Below are 15,845 nucleotides of genomic sequence, written 5' to 3' on the forward strand. Positions count from 1 at the left end.
AAGGCAGAATAGATCTTCAGAGCATAATTATATTGGTAAGGCGATGGCACCCTACTCCAGTACTCTTGCCTGGAAAATCCCAAGGACGGAGGAGCCTGGTAGGCTGCAGTCCATGGGGTCGCTAAGAGTCGGACACGACTGAGCGACTTCACTTTCACTTTTCACTTCCATGCACTGGAGAAGGAAATGGCAATCCACTCCAGTGTTCTTGCCTGGAGAATCCCAGGGACGGTGGAGCCTGGTGGGCTGCTGTCTATGGGGTTGCACAGAGTCGGACACGACTGAAGCGACTTAGCAGTAGCAGCAGCATTCAGTTGGGACAAACAATAACTGCTTTTATGACATGATTGTCTATGTAGAAAATCCAGTGGAATGTACTAGATGCCAATGGAGGCTTCTAGAACTAAAAGTGATTTGAGCAAGTTTGCTCCCTTGTGGCTCAGACAGTAAAGAATCGGCCTGCATTACAGGAGACCTGGGTACGATCCCTGGGTTGGGAAGATCCCCTGGAGAAGGGAATGTCTACCCACTCCAGCATTCTAGCCTGGAGAATTCCATGGACAGAGGAACCTGGTTAGCTACAGTCCATGGGGTCACAATGAGTCTGCCATGACTGAGCAACAAAACACAGCACAGCAAGATACAAGATCAATGTACAAAAGTCAATTATATTTCTATATATTTGCACCAAATGATTAGGAATTAAAACATATAAAGCAATATTGTTTACAAAAGCCTTGTAAAAACTATAAATACCTAGGGTGTGTGTCGCTCACCCAGTCATGTCTAATTCTTTGTGACCCCATGGACTGTAGATGCTAGGCTCCTCTGCCTGTGGAATTTTCCATGAAAGAATATTGGAGTAGGTTGCCATTTACTCCTCCAGGGGATATTCCTGACCCGGGGATCTTCCTGACCCAGGGATCAAACTCACGTCTCTTGCATCTCCTGCACTGGCAGTTGGAGTCTTTACCACTGTATCACCTGGGAAGCCGAAAGATTAGAAGGCTAAGGATTTGTGCATGCTCAGTTGCCAAGTCGTATCCAACTCTTTGCCACGCCATGGACTGTAGACCCCTAGACTCCTCTAAAATACCTAGGGTATCTCTGGGGGGGAAAGAAAAGTGTGCAACACCTGTATAAAAACTCAAACATTGCTGAGAGAAATTAAAGAGGACCTAAATACATGAAAGCTATATTATGTTCATCAGTTTGAAGACTTGATATTTTTAAGCTATCAATTCTCCCTACACTGATTTCTAGATTCAAGGCAATCTCTAGCAAGATCCCATCAAGACTTTTTTTTTTTTTTAGATATTGACAAACTGAGTCTAAAATGCAAATAGAAATACAAAGAATATCGAATAGTCATAATAAAGCCTGGATGGGAGGGGAGTTTGGGGGAGAATGGATACATGTATACGTACGGCTGAGTCCTTTCACTGCTTACCTGAGACTATCACAGCGTTGTTAACTGACTATACCCCAATACAAAATAAAATGTTAAACAAACAAACCAATAAAACAAAAGAGCCAATAGGGCCTTGAAAAAGAACAAGTTGGAGGGCTAAAATTACCTGATTTTAATAATTATTACAAAGTTACAGAAACAAGGCAGTGTGATGTTGGCATAAAGATGGGAAAATATATCAATTAAACAAAATAGAGACTCTTAGACCATGTATACATGAACAACTGTTCTTCTGCAAAGACGCAGAGGCAATTCAGTGGAGAAAAGCAACAATCTTTTCAAAAGCTAGACATGAAGTAATTGGATATACATACAAAAAAAAAAGTGAACTTCGATTCATACACAAAAGTTAACTCAAGGGGGCTTCCCTGGAAGCTCAGACAGTAAAGCGTCTGCCTACAGTGCAGGAGACCCGGGTTCGATCCCTGGGTCGGGAAGATCCCCTGGAGAAGGAAATGGCAACCCATTCCAGGATTCTTGCCTGGAAAATCCCATGGACTGAGGTGCCTGGTAGGCCACAGTCCATGGGGTCGCAAAGAGTCGGACACAAAGAGCATGAAGTAATTGGATATACATACAAAAAAAAAAGTGAACTTCGATTCATACACAAAAGTTAACTCAAATGAATCATAAACCTACATGTAAAATCTAAAATTATAAACCATATAGGAGAAAATCTTTGTGAACTTGGCTTAGGCAAAAATTTCTTAGATGGACATCATGATCCACAAAAGGTCAAATTGATAAACCAGACTTCATCAAAATGAAAACTTCTGCTCTTCAAAAGGAGAGTAGAAAGACAACTTACATATAGACTGGGAAAAAAAAAAGGTTGTAAGTCTTATGTCTGATAGGGGATTTGTATGCAGAATGTATAAAGAATTCTCAAAATTCAGTGAGAAAACAGACAACCGAATTAAAATTAGGCAATATTTTAACAGACACATAACCAAAAAGGTTGTACAGATGGCAAATAAACACATGAAGAAATGTTCAACAGCATTATTTACTAGGGAAATGTACATTTAAACTGTATTGTGATACCTCTAGATATCTATTAGATTAAAAAGTGGGGGTGAGGATGTGGAGGAAATGGAGCTGTAACACACTTCTGGTGGGAATATAAAATAGCCTTGTTGGAAAAGACTGGCAATCTTCTTTAGAAGTTAGTTCAGTTCAGTCTCCCAGTTGTGTCTGACTCTTTGTGACCTCATGGACTGTAGCATGCCAGGCTTCCCTGTCCATCACCAACTCCTGGAGCTTGCTCAAACTCATGTCCAACGAGTTGGTGATGCCATCCAATGATCTCATCCTCTGTCTTCCCCTTTTCTTCCCGCCTTCAATCTTTTCCAGCATCAGGGTCTTTTCCAATGAGTTGGCTCTTTGAATTGGGTGGCCGCAGTATTGGAGCTTCAGCTTCAGCATCAGTCCTTCCAATGAATATTCAGGACTGATTTCCTTTAGGATTGACTGGTTTGATATCCTTGCAGTCCAAGGGACTCTCAAGAGTCTTCTCCAGCACCACAGTTCAAAAGCATCAATTCTTCGATGCTCAGCTTTCTTTATTGCCCAACTCTCACATCCATATACGACTACTGAAAAAACCATAGCTTTGACTAGACAGACCTTTGTTGGCAAAGTAATGTCTCTGCTTTTTAATATGCTGTCTAGGTTGACCATAGCTTTTCTTCCAAGGAGCAAGCGTCTTTTAATTTCATGGCTGCAGCCACCATCTGCAGTGATTTTGGAGCCCAGGAAAATAAAGTTTGTCACTGTTTCCATTGTTTCCCCATTTATTTGCCATAAAATGATGGGACCGGATGCCATGATCTTAGTTTTTTGAATGTTGAGTTTTAAGCCAGCTTTTTCACTCTCCTCTTTCACTTTCCTCAAGAGGCTCTTCAGTTCCTCTTGGCTTTCTTCCAGAAGGGTGATGTCATCTATTATACAGTGCAGCTCTTCCATACTAGGTGTTCACCCAAGAGAAATGAACATGTCCAAAGATGTGTACAGTAATGTTCATAGCAGCTTTATTTGTAATAGCCAAATGTCCATCTTCAGGTGAATGTATATATAAACTGTGTTATATCTGTAAAATGGAATACTACTCAGCAGTAAAAACAAATGAGCTATGATACTCATTTCCCTGGTGGTTTCCCTGGTGGTTAAGATGGTAAAGAATCCACCTGCAGTACAGAAGACCTGGGTTCAATCCCTGGTCAGGGAAGATCCCCTAGAGAAAGGAATGGTTACCCACTCAAGTATTCTTGCCTGGAGAATTGCACGGACAGGGGAGCCTGGTGGACTACAGTCCATAGGGTAACAAAGAGTCAGACAAGACCGAGCAACTAACACTATGATACTCAAAATAATTATGCTGAGTGCAAATAACCAGATAAAAAGAGTACATACTCTATGATTCAATTTATGTAAAATTCTAGAAAATGTGAACTAATCTGTAGTGTCAGAAAGCAGATGGGGAAAGTGTTGGAGGAGGGATTATAGACAGGCATAAGGAAACTTTTGGAAGAAATGTGTATGTTCAGACTTATCGAATTGTATGTTTTAAGTATCTGCAGTTTATTTTGTCAATTATACCTTAAGAGAGTTGTTTGCAAAAAAAAAAAAAAAGGTATGAGGGGGATTTGTGTTGATAGAGAAGTTTATAGAGAAATATGTCCGTGGTGTAGTAGGCAAAAGAAGTTCCAGAACATTATATATAATTTGATCCCAGAGTTTTTTTTCAAACTTAGCAAATGAGAGTAATAAAATTCTTGCTTCTCATTGGATACTTCTGTGTATGTACGGAAGGTCTAGTAATTTACACAAGAACAGTGTTATCCTCAGGGAGTGAGATGTGGCACAGGACGGGGAGTTGATATACACATATTTGACACTGAAGTGTTAACACTCTCAGTATTTTAAGTTTCATGTATCTGTGTATTAATAAAGGGTGCACTTTCCAGGGAAGTTACGTTCTAGACCCTGGAACTGTGAATTCACTCCCATTCGGATGGGCTGGTCGTTAAGATTTCAACGCGCAGGTGTCACATCAATTTAGCTGAAGGCCAGCAGGCAGAAAACCCTCCCAGTCACCACTTAAGGAGATGCCCCTGAGCGGGTGGGAGCCGGCACGCACAGGTCCCCTGAGACAGTTGGAGCTATGCGCATGCGTGGCCGCCCGGGGGCGGGGCCGGGGGAGGGCCTGGGGGACGCCCGCGAGCTCTGGGGTCTTCGTCCCGGGCCCAGCGTATCCGGTTCCAGGGCAGCTGCCCAGAGCTCGGACTGGGGGGAATTGGGCTGCCGCCGCAGCCCGGCCGGCGAAAGCCCGGGCGCGCGGAAAGACACGCGGTTGTGTGTCTCCAGGTATCCTTTCCTTCTGGGGAGAGCGGAGGTCTGCGGGGGGCTGCGCCTCCACTAGCTTTGAGGAAGCCGCGGGCAGGAGCGCGGGTCCTGCCCGGGGAGGGTTGTTTGAGGACCCGGCTAGCGCGCTTTCTCCCGGAACGGGGAGGCGCGACCTGGCGTCCTCAGCCCGGGCACTGGGCTCCCCGAAACGGGGAGCGGGAGGGGGCACCCCCGGCTAGAGACTCCTCCCGACCCCAGGCCAGGCTGCCGTGGCCAACCCCCACCCCCGCATTTGCTTTTCCTCGAGGTGGGGTCTTCTGTCTGAGGTTTTACAGCCTCGGGTTGTTCGTTTCTTCCTATGGTGGTTTTTCTGCAGGGCCCAGCCCAGGACCCAGGTTTCCCGAATTTAGTCATTTTGTTCATCTTTGGAGGGTAAGCTCTGAACGGATTATGTTCGTCTTAACCTCTCTCTTAAGCGCGTATTAGTTGATGTTTTCATTACCTGTATGATTACTGATGACGCGGTCTCTTTTGCACGACGACTTGAAGTGTTTTCCCTTAACAGGAGGAGCCTGTTAAGAGTTTATGTTTACAAAGGCATGTCCTGGAGAAAAGTAGACACAAGCCTTCCCTGTAATTTGGAAGAATCTCTGCCCTTTTAGGTGTTATTGGTTTTGTCTTTAGTTACCTGTGCCCAGAAATTTCCCCCAAAATATGAAGTGGAAAAACTGATTATTTGCTCAGAAAAATGTTGCAAAGTGCCTTCTTGAAACCTTTGTATTAATTGTTAAGATCCCTTGGTGTAACCAACACTGAGAAGAGACTCTCCCCATTTCAGAAGCCTTCCCTGTAAGAGAGCCTGGCTTGCAGTCCTCATTCCCTTTTCCCTTCGGAGATGGAGGAGAGGTGGAGAGGGTTAAGAGAGGGGAACAGCTGAGACTCTCCCCCACCCCAGTTTCAAGGATTTAAACACATTGCCCAGTTCAAGTTTTTAAGAGTCACAACAGTAGAAAGTTGGCAATCACTGCTTTAAGAAAGATTTGTTTGACATAAATACATCCCAGTTATTTATGTCCTGTTGGAACTTTGATGATACTGTAGTTTGACTTTCATATTTTAAAAAATTGTAGATTTTAGATTTAGAATGGAACCCAGAGGTCATGTGGGTTGCAAAGAACATAAATATTTTTGAAAACATTCTTAAAAAATTATATTTTGTCCTCTGGGCTATGTTCAGTGGGAAGACTTTGCCCTTTGGCACAATTGACTCTTCTATTAGTATTCTGTCAAGCAGTCAAGTTTCAAAACTATATTTTGAAATAAATCTTCCGCTCCCCTGTCCAGGCTACACCTCTCTGGCCATTGCACTGATGACTACTAGGATTTCAGACTCCTAACAGAGGTCCCCTGCATATGGGGGGAGCAATCTAATTTCTCAGTGTGCCACTTTAGAAGAGTTGCTTAAGGACATTTGCTCATTGTTTTTGTTCATTTTCATCTTGTTGCTTCCAACAAATATGTCTCATTTTTTTAGATAGTTTTAAATCTTTATTCTTTATCTGTAGTATTTACACAATATTTCTACTGTTGTGACTCATAAAAACTTGACGTCTTTAGAAGTGCCTTCTGTGTATTCATTTCATCAATCTGGAAGAACCTGGTGATGGTGCAGAAGATAGCTGCTTTCATTTCTGCTTCCAGGCGGGCTTTTAATGTTCAGTAACCTGTCTTTGATTATCTTTCCCTCAAGAATACTGTGGGAGAGTTCTTAGATACTTTTAGAGGCTCTGATTCACAGGGTCACCCATCTGCCAAATTAAGTAACATATTTAAAAAAGGGAAATTGGGTTAGGGTGGTTAGTGAAGCCACCAAGTGGACTTTGAATCATCATTACGTTTTTTCCCCAAGTGCTGATAAACCTGTTTTGTGCTTGTGATCACTGTCAAGTTTGCTCATTTCTACATGTTTCAATTGTGGCTTACCACCTGATGGGGTCCTAAATTCTGGTTTTGTCTTCCACCAGTCCTCACTATTTGGTGACTCTTAAAACAACAGTCAACTCCCTTTAGCCACCAGGAAAGTAATTCATCTGAGTTTAAAAACTCCAGTGAGCCGATCTGAGTTAGGTACCTTCACAACGCCTACTTCTGGGTCTTAGGTAGAGACTCCCTATTTATATATCCTTTCCAGATCTCTTCAGTGTTTTCTAGCATAAAGCATGACCTGCATACATGGAATTAGCCATATTGATAGCTCAGTAGAAAAGTTTCTGTGGTAAATAAAACTATGTGTCATTTGGTTGGGAAAGTATAAGTCACTTGACTTACCTCTCTCTTCTTTTGTGGTATTCCTCTGAAAGTGTCCCTGGTGGCTCCCATCTGCTTACTTCTGGAGTAGAATATAAAGGAGAGAGAGCTGACCTTGCCATTATCTGGAAGATAGGGTTTGTATGATAGTAGAGCAACACTTGGCAGTCTGGAAATCAAATTGTGGATATTGGGCTCTAATTCATTCTCCCTGTCTGTCTTCCAGAGCTCTATTTTAGGAGTAGGATTCAGAGAGAAGAGAGCTGGCTGATGGTGGGCATTAGAGATTGAAGATAAGGTTTTAGTGGATTATTAATAAGTTGTCTCCTCCACCTGCTGTGTGTAACTGAGTTAGGCTTACAAAAAGGAGCAGAGTGAATTTATTTAATTTTACTTTATGACACTTATTCATGATGCCCAGACAATGAGTTTTATTCTGGTATTGTTGTAGTTGTTCAATCGTGTCTGACTCTTTACAACCCCGTGGACTGCAGCACCCCAGGCTTCTCTGTCCTTCACTGTCTGCCAGAGTTTGCTCAAGCTCATGTCCATTGAGTCAGTGATGCTATCCAGCCATCTCATCCTCTGCCATCCCTTTCTCCTCCTGTCTTTAATCTTTGCCAGCATCAGGGTCTTTTCCAGGGAGTTGACTCTTCCTATCAGATGACCAAAGGGTTGGAGCTTCAACTTCAGCATCAGTCCTTCCAATGAATATTCAAGGTTGATTTCCTTTAGGATTGACTGGTTTGATCTCCTTGCAGTCCAAGGGACTCTCAAGAGTCTTCTCCAGCACCACAGTTTGAAGGCATCAATTCTTTAGGGCTCAGCCTTTTTTATTGTCCAGCTCTCACATCCATACATGACTACTGGAAAAACCATAGCTTTGACTATATGGACCTTTGTAGGCAAAGTAATGTCTCTGCTTTTTAATACGCTGTTAAGTTTGTCATTGCTTTTCTTTCAAGGAGCAAGCTTCTTTTAATTTCCTGGCTGCAGTCGCCGTCCACAGTGATCTTGGAGCCCAAGAAAATAAAGTTCTGTCACTGTTTCCATTGCTTCCCCATCTATTTGCCATGCCTGGTGTAGACCTGTTTTTATTTTCTTCTGTATCCATAGACTGCTCCTAACTCTGATAAGTCACAGAAATTGATCAAACTTCAAAGAGAATACTAATAAATCATGAACAAATCAATTATGTCTGTCAATACAGGTGAAAAATTTAAAAACCACAGAAGCTTATGGTAACAGCAGACAATGGCACCCCACTCCAGTACTCTTGCCTGGAAAATCCCATGGATGGAGGAGCCTGGTAGGCTGTAGTCCATGGGGTCGCTAAGAGTCGGACATGACTGAGCGACTTCCCTTTCACTTTTCACTTTCATGCATTGGAGAAGGAAATGGCAACCCACTCCAGTGTTCTTGCCTGGAGAATCCCAGGGACGGGGGAGCCTGATGGGCTTCCATTTATGGGGTCGCACAGAGTCGGACACGACTGAAGCGACTTGGCAGCAGCAGCAGCAGTCAGACTACATTCATATGGGAATGATAAATAATAAAAGTTCTGTCTGCTTACTTAATTATTATAACTGTAGAGGTGTTCAATTCAGTTCATTCGCTCAGTCGTGTCCAACTCTTTGCGACCCCATGGACTGCAGCACACCAGGCTTCCCTGTCCATCACCGACTCCTGGAGCTTTCTCAAACTCATGTCCTTCAAGTCAGTGATGCCATCCAACCATCTTATCCTCTGTTGTCCCCTTCTCCTCCTGCCTTCAATCTTTCCCAGTATCAGGGTCTTTTCTAATGAGTCAGTTCTTCACATCAGGTGGCCATAATATTGGAGCTTCAGCATCAGTCCTTCCAATGAATATTCAGGACTGATTTTCTTTAGGATGGACTGGTTGGATCTCCTTGCAGTCTAGGGGTCTCTCAAGAGTCTTCTCCAACACCACAATTCAAAAACATCAGTTCTTTGGAGCTCAGCTTTCTTTATAGTCCAATTCTCACATCCATACAAGACTACTGGAAAAACCATAGCCTTGATTAGATGGACCTTTGTTGGCAAAGTAGTGTCTCTGCTTTTTAATATGCTGTCTAGGTTGGTTATAACTTTCCTTCCAAGGAGTAAGCGTCTTCTAATTTCATGGCTGCAGTCACTGTCTTCAGTGATTTTGGAGCCCCAGAAAATAAAGTCTGTCACTGTGTCCTTTGTTTCCCCATCTATCTGCCATGAAGTGATGGAACCAGATGCCATGATCTTAGTTTTCTGATTGTTGAATTTCAAGCCAAGATTTTCTCCAGGATGGTGGAGTAGAGGGATGTGTGCTCATCTTCTCCTGTGAGAACTCCAAAATTACAACTTGCTACTGGACAACTGTCAACAGGAGAATGTTGGATCCCACCAAAAAAAAGATACCCCACATGCAAGGGCAAAGGAGAATCCCCAGCAAGATGGTAGGAGAGGCAAAATCGTGTTTAGAATCAAACCTCATACCTGCCAGAGACTCTTGGGGGGCTCAAACAAACCTTGTGCGCACCAGGACCCAAAGACCCTGCAGAGACTGAGCCAGAACTGTGTTTGAGTGTCTCCTGTGGAGGTATGGGTCAGCAGTGGACTGCTGCAGGGGCTCTGGGTGCAGTAGACCTGGGTATGGCATGTGACCTCTTGGAAGAGGTCACCATTAACCCCACCATAGAGCCCCCAGAACTTACACAAGACTGAGGAAACAGACTCTTGGAGGGCACAAACAAAACCTTGTGTGTACCAGGACCCAGGAAAGAGCAGCAGGGACCCCACGAGAGACTGACTCAGCCTTGCCCGTGAGTGTCCAGGAGTCTCGGTGGAGGCGTGGGTCGGCAGTGGCCTGCTGCAGGGTTGGGGGCACTGAGTGCAGCAGTGCCTGCATGGGACCTTTTGAAGGAAGTTGCCATTATCTTCATTACCTTCTCCATAGTTTGGCCTTAGGTCAAACCACAGGGAGGGAACACAGCCCTCCCCATCAACAGAAAATTGAATTAAAGATTTACTGAGCATGGCCCTGCCCATCAGATCAAGACCCAGTTTCCCCCTCAGTCAGTCTCTCCCATCAGGACGCTTCCATAAGCCTCTTATCCTTCTTCTTCAGAGGGCAGACAGAATGAAAACCACAATCACAAAAAACTAACCAATCTGATCACATGGACCACAACCTTGTCTAACTCAAACTATGAGCCATGCCGTGTAGGGCCACCCAAGACAGACGGGTCATGGTGGAGAGTTCTGACAAAACGTGGTCCGCTGGAGAAGGGAATGGCAAACCACTTCAGTATTCTTACCTTGAGAACCCCATGAACAGTATGAAAAGTAGTGGTGGCATGTGCTTCTAAAAACTGGAACTGAAAGATTTACATAGCCTATTAACAAATGTAATCAGGGCTACCCTAATTGTTCTGTAGTAACTCCCTATATGTTTTTATTAAAATGTGAATTTTTAGAGCCCTCATTTGACTGTTTGATCCACAGTCTTCTATTTGAGTAGAGCTTCATGTGTAATTCCTGGTGAGTGTTGCTCTATTTCTATTGATGAGGCTAGTGGTATTTTGTTCTTGTTTTTGCTTTAATGGGCAGCTTTTCTTCTGAGTGGAAAATAGTTTGGGAATCAGTAATTTTCTGATAATAACTTTCAGCATATACAATGATATATAAATGCCCTAAGTATAAAAATTGCTGAATTTTTACTTATATATTCTGATGAATGTGTTTTTGTGGTGTTTTGCCAAGCTAGGAAGTGAAATCAAATGGATATTGGTGAGTACCCTATGGCAGCAGTTACTTCATTTCATTCATTCACCGTGAACTGTAACTTGGGAGCCTTCTTTAGGTAAGAAAGTTGGTAGTTTGAAAAAGAAATGATCGGTTTTGAAAAACGATTGTATATGCTTAGGCTGGAATTTATATATCTAGGTTTTCAAGCTAATAAAGATCCCTTTGTCTTGCACTTGATCATATGTTCCAGATGTTCATTGCTAAAAAATTATTTCATATAAAATGTATGGTTTGTGGATGGGTTTTCTATTCTGAAAGTTGATGTACATGAGGAAAAAGAAAACTAAGATGTTATTTTTTGATAGAATTATTGGTACATACTATCGTTTAGTTATTTTTGGTGACTCTGTCAGTGAATTGGGAACTTAATTTTTTTTAACAGATACACAGGTTTAACATTTAATCCCTGTTACATGCGGTTTTAATATATAGCACAGTTCCTTTATTTAGAATCACAAGGTGGTTTTCTAACTGGACATTTGGATGAAGTCTTTGTTTTATTTTTGGCTTCACTGCTTTTTTAATGAGGGATTATGTTAGCAATAACTTTTTGGTAATTCCTTAGTAAAATTTTAGCTTTCCATTCTGTAGGCTTCCTAATAAAACAGTTACAAGCAAAATGTCAGTAAATGTGCTCAGCTTCAGAGGTGAGTATCTGACGTCCATTCCTGTGCTTTCCTTGGACCGTTGTATTTCGTTTTAGGGAATTAACCCTTTAAAATAGTACATGCTTTGAATTATTGATGTCAGCAGCTGCGCATATTCTACATGGTATTGCTCAGTTACGTACGTAAACTGGTTTAGTCAGATTAAGATGTGCACTGGCTCTTCTGCCTAGTGCTCGAGATACAGTTTTTTCCTACCCCTCCTTCCCTTTCCCAAACCCTAAAGATGGCCTTTCATTTTGCTCAGTGATTTTATGGGTCATTCCTATTTCTGGGATCCATCTCTATGTTGTGGTTAAGAAATGTTTCCCATCAGACAGTGACTCGTGAGACAGGGATATTTACATATTAAATAAATATTTCATTAGATTTGAAGGTATGTTTCAGTTATGATACCAAATCTTCCACATACACATACCTAGCATCCAGGGATGAGAAGAGGGTTAAAGAGTCAACCAAAGTTAAATAAAATTCAGAACTACCCTTATTACTATTTTAAATTGTATACTTAAAATACTTTGAATTCTTATGTAAAATATATGTACAAGATAACCCTATATACTTGGCTATATCTATACCTGAATTTTGTCTGCACTTAGTTTTGTCTCCAGCTAATAGGAGTCATCCTTTCTTTCTGTTGGGAAAGAATGCTCATTCCTTTGCTATGTTTACATCAGCTAGTGAGATCCCACTATGCTGCTGTGGCTTCAGTCCCTGCCATATCCCGCTTCTCTAGATCTCCCATGTCCTGGGTGTCATCTGAAAACTGTCACAGGCCATTTGGCTTTTCGTTGGAACTGTGCTCCAGCTTAAGCAACATAATGAAATTTGTTCAGGAAAATGCATTAGATGATTTAACAACAAAGGCGACATTTATTGAGCACTTACTATGGGCTGGCACTTGAGTTACTTTAATCCTCTCAACAACCTTATGAGACGTAATGCATTTCTCCCTGCTTTTCAGGGGAGGAAGCTGAGGCTTATATTAATTTGCTCAGACAGAATCACATGGTTGGTAAATAACAGAGTTGGGACTTACCCAGATCCATGCTTTTAGTTATGTTTTCTAGCTCCCAACGATCCCCACAACCCCACCCTGCTTGGAGTTCTCAGCACAATTACACTGTGTTAGTGAGAATACAGTAATTGACTAGGAATAAACCTGGCACATGCTCTGCTTCCTTGGACCTTTCTTCCTGGAAACTTACCCCGACTACCCCCTCCCACATACAAACTCAAGAACATGCCATTCCCTTAAACTTCCACCAGCTGGTCCCAGTTTCAGTGATGGCATTCATCACTGTATTTTGCTGTTTCACCATAGCTCTTTGAGAACAAGTTCCCTCCTATTTGGGGCTTCTCTGGTGGCTCAGATGGTAAAGAATCTGCTGGCAGTGTGGGAAACGTGGGTTAGGAAGATTATCTGAAGAGGGGAATGGCTATCCAATCTAGTATTCTTGCCTGGGGAATCCCATGGAAAAGAAGAGCCTGGTGGGCTACAGTCCATGGTGTCGCCGCAAGTCGAACATGACTGAGCGACTAACGCTTTGACTTTTCCCTCCTGTTTATCTCTGTATGTCTAGTGCTAAGTAGTGCCTATCAGTGCATGAAAGTGAAAGATTCCTGTGAAAATTGTCTTAAACTGTTTCTCATTTTCTGATGTTGTTATTCCATACAATTAAAGCAAAGTATAGGATGGGAATGTGGGGAAAATGATCACTTACCATTGTTTACTGTTTACAGAATGAAGAGGAACCGTTTATCTTTCATGAATAAAGTTCTCCAGTCTTCACCTGCAGTGAAACAGCCAAAACTTGGGTGCCATTCTTCTCTCAGCCAGACTCACATGCGTGCTGCTCTTCTGGATTGGGGGAATTTGCCTCACCACGTAGTGTTACGCATTTTTCAGTATCTTCCTTTAATAGATCGAGCCCGGGCATCTTCTGTCTGTAGGAGATGGAATGAAGTTTTCCACATACCTGACCTTTGGAGAAAGTTTGAATTTGAGCTGAACCAGTCAGCTACTTCATATTTTAACTCCACTCATCCTGATCTCATTCAGCAGATCATTAAAAAGCATGCTGCCCATCTCCAGTATGTCAGCTTTAAGGTAAGAAAAATAAGCAGTACATAAAAGCGATGACTTAAATTTTGTTTAGTATTTGTGTTAGATCATTATACTGAAACAGTCAATGAATATTTCAGAATTCTTATCCCAATCTATTTCCTGTTTCTTTGTTGTTACTTGCATAGATTTAGTTGTAGTACTTGAGCTACAATTGAATAAACTTCAGCTTCCTTCATGTAGATGCCATTAATAATTTTAATAAAATTCAGGTAATCTTACAAGATTCGAAAGTATAAAGTGCTTAGAAAGTTCATTTGTCATCATCTCTGCTTTTCCTTTTTTGTCGAATATAGTGTATATTAGAGAAAAAATACTCATTTATAGTTTGAAGGGATAAGTACAGTTTTGTAGTTGAGTATTGAATTCTGTTAAATAATTATATTGCCAGTAACCTTCTAATGTTACATTCATGAAATTAAGATTTTTAATTGTCTCTGTAGGTTGATAGTAGTACTGAGTCAGCAGAAGCTGCCTGTGGTATACTTTCGCAGCTGGTAAATTGTTCTATCCAGACTTTGGGCTTGATTTCAACGGCCAAGCCAAGTTTTCTGAATATGTCCAAGGTAAAGATGATTTTTTTTGTGAGATTGACTACAATTCTTAAATATTATTGAACTAGACACACACAGGGCTTCCCAGGTGGTGCTAGTGGTAAAGAACTTCCCTGCCAGTGCAGGAGATGCAAGTTTGATCCCTGGGTTGGGAAGATTCCCTGGAAAAAGAAATGGCAACCCACTCCAGTATTCTTGCCTGAAAAATTCCATGGACAGAAGAGCCTGGAGGGCTACAGTCCCTGGAGCTGCAGAATCAGACACGACGAAGCAACTGAGCATGCATTCAGTCAAACATAATTCTTTTTCTAAAAATAGATCACAACCTTACTTGCATTCAAATAATTACTTAAAGCAGGTTTTTGTTGACTAGCACTTAGATACACATTAGATATTTTTGATGAGATATCTAATGCATGGTTTCATTCTTTAGATCTGTTTTGTAATTTTAATAATTGTGTCACAGCAGATGGCATTAATATAAAATCTAGGTGTTGTATTTAGAATTTCCAAGTGCCAGTTTACATAGTTACATTGAGTGTAGAGTGTGTAGGGCCAATAGTTGGTATCTTTCCTGAATTCAGTTGTTGCTCCATTGGAGGTGGAACAGTGTAATCTTTAACTAAATGTACTATACTGGTTAGGATAATGTTGGCATCCTTGCAGTAGAAATTCCAAAGTAACAGTGGCTTGAAAACATGGCTGAGGTTTATTTCTCTTACACTAAAGAAATCCATAGGCGCCGCAGTCCGGAGCTGTGGACTGCTGTCCACTAGGACTGTGGAACCCACATTCCGCCTAGGCGCTTCCTTTCTCTCCACGGTGTTGTCTTCATTTTCATTTCCCAAGATGGCTTTCTGTGCTCCAGCCATCATGTCCTTGTTCTAGACTGCTGGAGGGAATAAATGGGGGGGAAGAGTGTGCCCTCTCCCTTTCAAGGTGTACAAGAATAGCCATAAGTACCACACAGGGCTTCTTACTGGGCAGCTTAGCTCTGTGGCCACAGCACATCTCTGGGAAGCAAGGAAAGTCTTTTAGCTGGGTGGCAATATGCCCAGCTAAAAATTAGAACCAGATTACCAAAGAAGAAAGGATGATGGTTCTTATGAAGCCACCAGCAGTCTCTGCCACAGAAATTAATGACTGCCATCTCTTCATTCGGCTTTGACTTGAATGCCGTGTCCTCAGAGAGGCCCTCCTTGACCCATTTTGCTGAAACAACATCCCCTCCTCTAGTTACTCTCTGCAGTGTTTTATTTTCTTTACATCTTTCATCAGAACTTGAAATCACCTTATTTATTTAATGTTTACTCTTCTCCTCCTGAAACAGAAGACATCAGCTCCTTGAGGGTGGGGATTCTCTTTTGCTTACTTACCATAATAAACCCAGAATTAGAATGGTGCCTCATATGTAATAAGCACTGAACTCTGGTCATCAGTGAAACTGACTAATGGAAGCCTTCCTGTAGAAGTGGATGGAGGAATAGCAGCATCTCCGTTCTCATTAACTGGGTCATGGCTCTCTTTTAGAATGCATTTCTGCTAGCCTGTTAATCTTTTTAAGAGGTATGCTG

At 42.0% G+C, this 15,845-nt stretch overlaps 1 protein-coding gene across 6 annotated transcripts in view; it reads left to right on the forward strand.

Moving 5' to 3' along the window:
* The first annotated feature begins 4,342 nt into the window (after positions 1–4,342).
* The window catches only part of LOC133251301 (F-box/LRR-repeat protein 21), a 59,258-nt gene continuing 47,755 nt past the window's right edge, over positions 4,343–15,845 (forward strand). For 2 of the 6 annotated variants that reach the window (XM_061423570.1, XM_061423569.1), the window contains exons 1-3: positions 4,343–4,837; positions 13,336–13,702; positions 14,161–14,283. In XM_061423570.1, the coding sequence (XP_061279554.1) occupies positions 4,635–4,837; positions 13,336–13,702; positions 14,161–14,283 (693 nt within the window). In that variant the 5' untranslated portion in view covers positions 4,343–4,634. Of the gene's footprint in view, positions 4,838–4,861; positions 5,249–13,335; positions 13,703–14,160; positions 14,284–15,845 lie in introns of those variants that run through there. The other 4 variants (XM_061423571.1, XM_061423572.1, XM_061423567.1 and 1 more) reach the window with 3 other exon arrangements.

Source organism: Bos javanicus, chromosome 7, assembly GCF_032452875.1.
Source record: "Bos javanicus breed banteng chromosome 7, ARS-OSU_banteng_1.0, whole genome shotgun sequence".
Taxonomy (NCBI): Eukaryota; Metazoa; Chordata; class Mammalia; order Artiodactyla; family Bovidae; genus Bos; species Bos javanicus.